The sequence below is a fragment of the Gavialis gangeticus genome, unplaced genomic scaffold (assembly GCF_001723915.1).
Source record: "Gavialis gangeticus isolate Ggan-Ray unplaced genomic scaffold, GavGan_comp1, whole genome shotgun sequence".
NCBI classification, from domain to species: domain Eukaryota; kingdom Metazoa; phylum Chordata; order Crocodylia; family Gavialidae; genus Gavialis; species Gavialis gangeticus.
In genome coordinates this window covers 22,336,802-22,342,621 of record NW_017729002.1, presented here as the reverse complement: position 1 = coordinate 22,342,621, position 5,820 = coordinate 22,336,802, and the positions used below count along the sequence as shown (strand labels likewise).

The 5,820-nt window shown below is 52.4% G+C and overlaps 1 protein-coding gene across 6 annotated transcripts in view; it reads left to right on the top strand.

Moving 5' to 3' along the window:
- The window catches only part of LOC109290847 (ankyrin repeat and fibronectin type-III domain-containing protein 1-like), a 680,006-nt gene that overhangs the window by 639,717 nt on the left and 34,469 nt on the right, over positions 1–5,820 (top strand). For all 6 annotated transcript variants that reach the window (XM_019507654.1, XM_019507655.1, XM_019507657.1 and 3 more), the window contains 3 exons: positions 1,221–1,415; positions 1,615–1,728; positions 3,027–3,124. In XM_019507654.1, coding sequence (XP_019363199.1) covers positions 1,221–1,415; positions 1,615–1,728; positions 3,027–3,124 — 407 coding nt within the window. The remainder of the gene's footprint in view (positions 1–1,220; positions 1,416–1,614; positions 1,729–3,026; positions 3,125–5,820) is intronic.

Genomic DNA, 5,820 nt, shown 5'->3' with positions numbered 1-5,820 from the left:
GCCCCTACCTTGGGCAAATTCAAGAGGAGGTTGGATGATCACCTGTCTGGGGTCTTGTGAACCCAGCATTCATTCCTGCCAGTGGAAGGGGGTCAGGCTAGATGATCTGTTCAGGTCCCTCCTGACCCTAGCTACTATGAAACTATCTGCCACATATGCAGTTGAACATACAGATCTCAGATCAGCCTCCTCAGTCATCTACAGACTCACTGATGAGTACCCCTTTACTACAAGATTGTCACCCCTATATCAAGGGCCAGCCACCAGTGCCACTTTAACTAAGTCACTCGCACAGGTGGGAGGACTGAAAGCAGGTTGGACTCTAACCAAAATAATCTGTTCGGCTTTATAGATGACACCAAGCAGCAAGAAAGGGGGCTGTCTCTGTATTCTAGGGTTGGAAAGAGGAAGATTTGTTACAATTATTCAAACAGACAAAGTGACTGCCATTTATCCTGGAGTGTGGGATAGTCCAGGACTGACATAGTGGTTAGAAATGGACAAACCTTGAGGTCTGGGGAACAGATCAGTGCTGTTCAGGTGCCTGAGCTGATCATTTCTGTCCTAATGGTTGGAGGAGCTGTCTCAGAGTTACCTGTCCTCACAAATGGCAAATGCATGAGAACAGACAGAAACTTCCATGCTCTGAAAAGGTTTACTTTGGATTCAGCAGCCAACTTCTACAGCCTGTGGGAAGGCTGTGGTGGCCACTGTGATGAAAGATGATGGCAGTACCAATAGGGGATTGCTTGCATTGAGCCCCAAGGAGCAGCACTACACCAAGGGGCAAGGATAGGGAATAGGGCCCAGCCAGGAGGTCTGTCACTACATGGATCTTCTGATTGAGGACTTGCAGTAGTGGCTATGGTGCAGCTCTGTGTCCTGTCTTGGAAGAATCCACCTCTCCCAAACCGTCATGAAAGCCCACTCGCATCAGTTCTATACATGGGAGCAGGGACTCAGTCCTGCTTCACCTGGGATCATTTTTTCATTATGAGTCATTGCTAGCCCCCTATGATGCTGCTGGGAGGAAGGAAAACAGGCAGGGTTCCTGACGACTGAGGTACCACTGGATAGGAGAGATCAGGGCATAAGGCACAGCATAGAATCTGGGGCTGATGGGGGACTGTGTAACATCTGCCGTACCTAACTGCCCTGTCTTCTTTTCCCCTTGCTTTCCTGCTCATGGTGTCTACATGATTCCCATGGTCCACCCCCAGTCATGAGCTTGGAGAGCCGTGCCCTTCACCTGTCAACGCTGGTGCGGGAGGCAGAACAGCGAGTGAATGAGCTCACGGCTCAAGTGGTGAACGAAGCCCCCAACACCGACTGCTCTGAGAAGGAGAAGCAGCTGAAGGCCTGGGAATGGCGCTACCGGCTGTACAAGCGCATGAAAGCTGGGTTCGAGCATGCACGTGAGTTTCCGTAGAGCCTGTGTATGGCATGGGAAGTGGGACAGGTGCCCAACTATGAGGAAGTGGCACAGTGGGGAATGGGCTGGGGTAAGTGATGATGCCCACAAGAGGATTGACACCTGCCCCACAATGCTTCCTGCCACCTTGGCTCCCTATAACCAAACATTCCTGTACCTGCTTCTGTGCTTTCTATCCTCAGGTGTGCCAGACCCACCAGCTAACGTTCACCTCTCCGTGGCCAGTAGCACTTCTGTGCAGGTTACCTTCTGGGAGCCCCTCAGTGTGAACTCAGCAGTCGTCACCAAGTACAAAGGTAAGGGTCTCAGAGCACGTGGTATAGAGTATGTGGGGCCAGGCATAGAAGGCAAGCTTCTCCCAGGAGTAGGAAGGAGGCCTGGCCTAGAGCAGAGGGTGCCAGTCAAAGCCTGCAGTTCCTAGCCCAACCAATGACTGTGACTCCAGCTGAGTCATTTCCCTTCTCCAGGCTTGTTTCCCCCTCTGTCAATGGTGGTGAGACTCAAGTGGTTCAATACCACTAGGCATTGTGGTGGCAGAAAAAGCTAGGCATTGTGATGGTAGAACTCATGTGAGTCCATGGCAGCCTAGCGAGTCTGTCTGTTGCAGGGAGTTATAGATTCTCTTTTTTCTCTGTTTCTTTGACAGCTTTTGATAAGGGATACAATTTCTCCAGGACTTTCCTTGGTGGCCTTGTATGTTGTCATGTTAGATACTGGCCAAAAAGTATGATTCTCCATCTGTAGATATGTTGTCAAGACCATCTGGTGGGGCTGTCTTGGATTCCAGTTCAGGAGTGGTCCAGTTCAGGACCTGGACACCTGGAAACCTCATAAAGTTTCTCTGCATATCTGAACTTTGCAGTTGGTCCCGTCTCTCCACAAGCTTATTCAGGGTTTCCCCAGACCCGGGGACCAGTTTGGTCCAGAGCCGAGCATTATGATCCAGTCTTTTCTCCAGACTGATGCCTGGATCCCACAGGAATGAGGTTCATTCGGCACTAGCACCTGCCCCTACAAAGCCATTGCCCACCCTTCCATCTAAATCCAGCATGTCCTGTAGTATCTTTGGCTTTCACAAGAATTTTCCTTTACAAGGCACAACAAATCCTGACAGTCTACTTGGTCTGTTCCTCACTCTCTGTCTCTTGCATTTGCCTTTGTCTGGTCCATCTGTCTGTCTCTTTTTCTTTCCAGGCTCATCTGTCTGTTCTGCCCGTCTGCCTGTTCATCTTTTTCCATGACAGCACTGTGTCTGCTATGGCAAGAAACACAGTTGAGTAGCAGCCCTGGTCATGGGACTCCTGCATTTGTGTGGGGATTGGGGGTTCTTCATGCAGTCATCTCTCATTCCAGTTCACCCCTTCTTCCCCAGCACCATGGGGCCTGTTCTCAGACATGTTTTCTAGCATACACATCCAGTCTTGCAGTATCCAGTTCTTTGGTTTCAGTGTCAACCCTCTGCAGCAGCTGTGCCATCCCTAGCAACCTAGCGCTCTACTCTAGCTCTGTCAGCCTGTCAAGCACTACAGCCCTCCCCTTGTTGATTAAAGCCTCCCAATTACCAACAATGCCATTGCGCTTGTTTTGTTTGCAGTGGAGTGGAGCTGCTCCCCAACCTTCTCCCCGCCTCTGGGGGAGGCTGTGATCGACAAGCTGAGGAACCTGCACTTCACCATCCGGGGGCTGGTGTCGGTGAGTTCATGTGGCACCACCTTCTCTCTGTCTCTGGGCCATGGCTCTGTCAGGGGGACAGACAGAAGCCAGTCCTCAGGCCAAGCCCCTCAGCAGTGATCTTCTGCCCAAAGGGAAGCAGTGCCAGAGTTATGTGAGGACAGCTCAGCAGAGCCATTGCCTTTTCTTCAGCTGGCATTGCCACACCCTTGTCCCACTGCACCCACACCCACGGCTGGTGTCCACTAAGAGTGATATTCATCCAGGTGCAGAGCTCAGTACTGAGGTGAATTTTATCCAAAATGAATCTCAGGGAGGAGGGGAAGCATTGCTGCTCCAAACCATGCAAGCTGTGGGGGGGGAAATGCCACAGCATCCAGGGCCAGGTCTTGAGCCAGGGAGCTGCCTACAGCCCCAAGTAGTGGTGTGACAGGTGCCTTCTATCAGCATCCTGCACAAAGCAGTTTGGTGTTCAGTTTGGGGCCACATTTTCCAGGGAGAGGCCAGCAGGTGGTCTTGAATGCTGGGCTCAGATCTGGGCACTCATATCTCTGATTCCCCTCCATCTGGTTGCCATGGGCAAGAGTATCTACAAATAATGAGTCTAGACCTCTGTCTGCAGCTATACATGTTCATAGTGCCTCTTACAGAGAGACAAGGCAAAGGCAAAGTCAAAGGAGTGCTAAAAAGATAAGAAACAGGATCACACAGTCTTGGACACGTGTGTGCTCATGCTGTGAACACACAGTGATGTTCCCAGCTTGGCATGGCTAGTTGCAGGGCAGAGGAGTAGACCCTGTGGCAGTGTGTGCCAGGAAGATCATTATTCCATCCTGGGACCACTTTGGCTTCTGTGTTCCCCATCACTTCCAGATTAACACACTGATAGCCTAGGGCTAGGTTCAGCCCATCTTCCAAAATCACTTGTAACTTCATGTGATTGATGCCTTCTGCTGCATATAGGCTTAGGGACTCAGAATACCAAGGGAAGATTGTATTCTGGGCACAACCTAGCCCAGGGCTAAGTTCAGGCCCCCTGATGCTGTAGGTAATTGCAACTGTGTTGAACCTGTAAGCCAACACTGGTTGGCTTAACCTGTGTTCTCTTCTGTGATAAGCCAATACAGTCCCTGGAAAGGCCTCAGACTCTGCAAAGATCATAATAATGCAAAAAGTGTTGCCAGCTCCATAACCCTAGAAGGCTTTTGGTTGTCAGATAAGGGGTAGTACTGTTCAAGAAGGGGGCATGGCCAGGGCAGCCAGGGTGCTCTCAGGGTCAAGTTTTCCCCTGGATATCCATGCAACCACCCTTATTGTAAGGACAGGGCTCTGGATCAGGGAGTGCCCTGAATACTGTGACCCCTTCTACCCAAGTCCTGGGCCTACCTTTTGGTGTTTACTATGCAAATTACAGATTGTTGGAGGTGATGTATCCTGCTCTAAATCACACCCAGAAGGAAGGCATGGCTCATCTTGGTACACTGGAGAGAGGGCAGTCGCCATCATCACTCTGTGCATGACATTTTCTGTATGGCTCCAAATCCCCATGAGAAGATCAGTCTTTGTGAGACAGGAGGGTGGCGTCTGTCCTCAGCTGCACAGCGTTGACTGCCTTTGCAGGGGAGGGCACAGGGAGAAGGGAATCTCCGGGCCTGCAGGATGTACATGGCTTTCTCAGGCAAGAGGGAAAATAGGTTCATTCACTGAGCATCTGATTTATCCTGTCCCCCACTCTGCTCCTGTCTCCATCCATGCTCCCCCTAGCCCATAAATCAGGGGCTAGTTCCACTGCCACCTGCAAAGATCAAACCCTCTCACCAGTTCCGTAGCTAATTGGAGATGAGATTCAGCCTCTGTTTCCAATGCTGAGAGCTTAGTAAGGTCATGGACTGGTTTGGGCCAGGGCTTCCTGCTGTTTTATCTCTCTGAGAACTGCAGGGCCCGCGCTGCCTGTCAGCTGTCTCCTTCCCATTGTGCTGTGGATCAGTTCCAAGAGCATGAACAGGAGCTGGGTCTTGTGCGCAAGTGCTTTGCTTGACAGCAGGTTTTGTCTGTGGAAGATGGGGCTGTTGCTTGAAGCCTATGCCCCAAGGTCTCCTACCCACACCCCAGCCAGTGCACAGCATTCCTAGCTGGAGCAGGCCTCAGGAGGCAGAAAGACTCTAGGGCAGTTGTCCCCAACTGGTCAATCCTGATTGACCAGTCCATCTTGGAGCCTCTTTTAGTTGATCCTGGGGGGCTGGGTATGTGTGCACACCCCCCTCCCCAGCCCAGCAGGTCAGTTTTGGGGAGGGAAACAGTGGGGGCCAGATTGAGGGTGAGGGAGGGACAGTGTGGCCCAGCCAGGAGCAGGGGAAGGTAACTGGGGCCCCAGCCCTGCCGGGGTGGTGGGAGGAATGGAGCCTGGGACATGTGCCCCCCCCATCTCCTGGGAGCACCAGGGGAGAGGCTCTGGGGGCACGTGCCCCCCCATCTCTATGTGGGGCAGAGGTGGCTGCCACTGCGCCTCGAGCCCCATTGCAGCTGGCCACGTGCAGACGCAGCTCAGCCCAGCAATGGGATGCACATGGCATCCGACTGCTCCTGGGACAGCTGCAGCAGGGCTCGAGACTCAAAGCCCAGCCCACAGTGGCAGCTGCCTCCACCACACACAGAGCGTGGAGGCACGTGCCTCACCCCCAAACACGGGGCAGTGTGGGTGGCTGCAGTAACAGCAA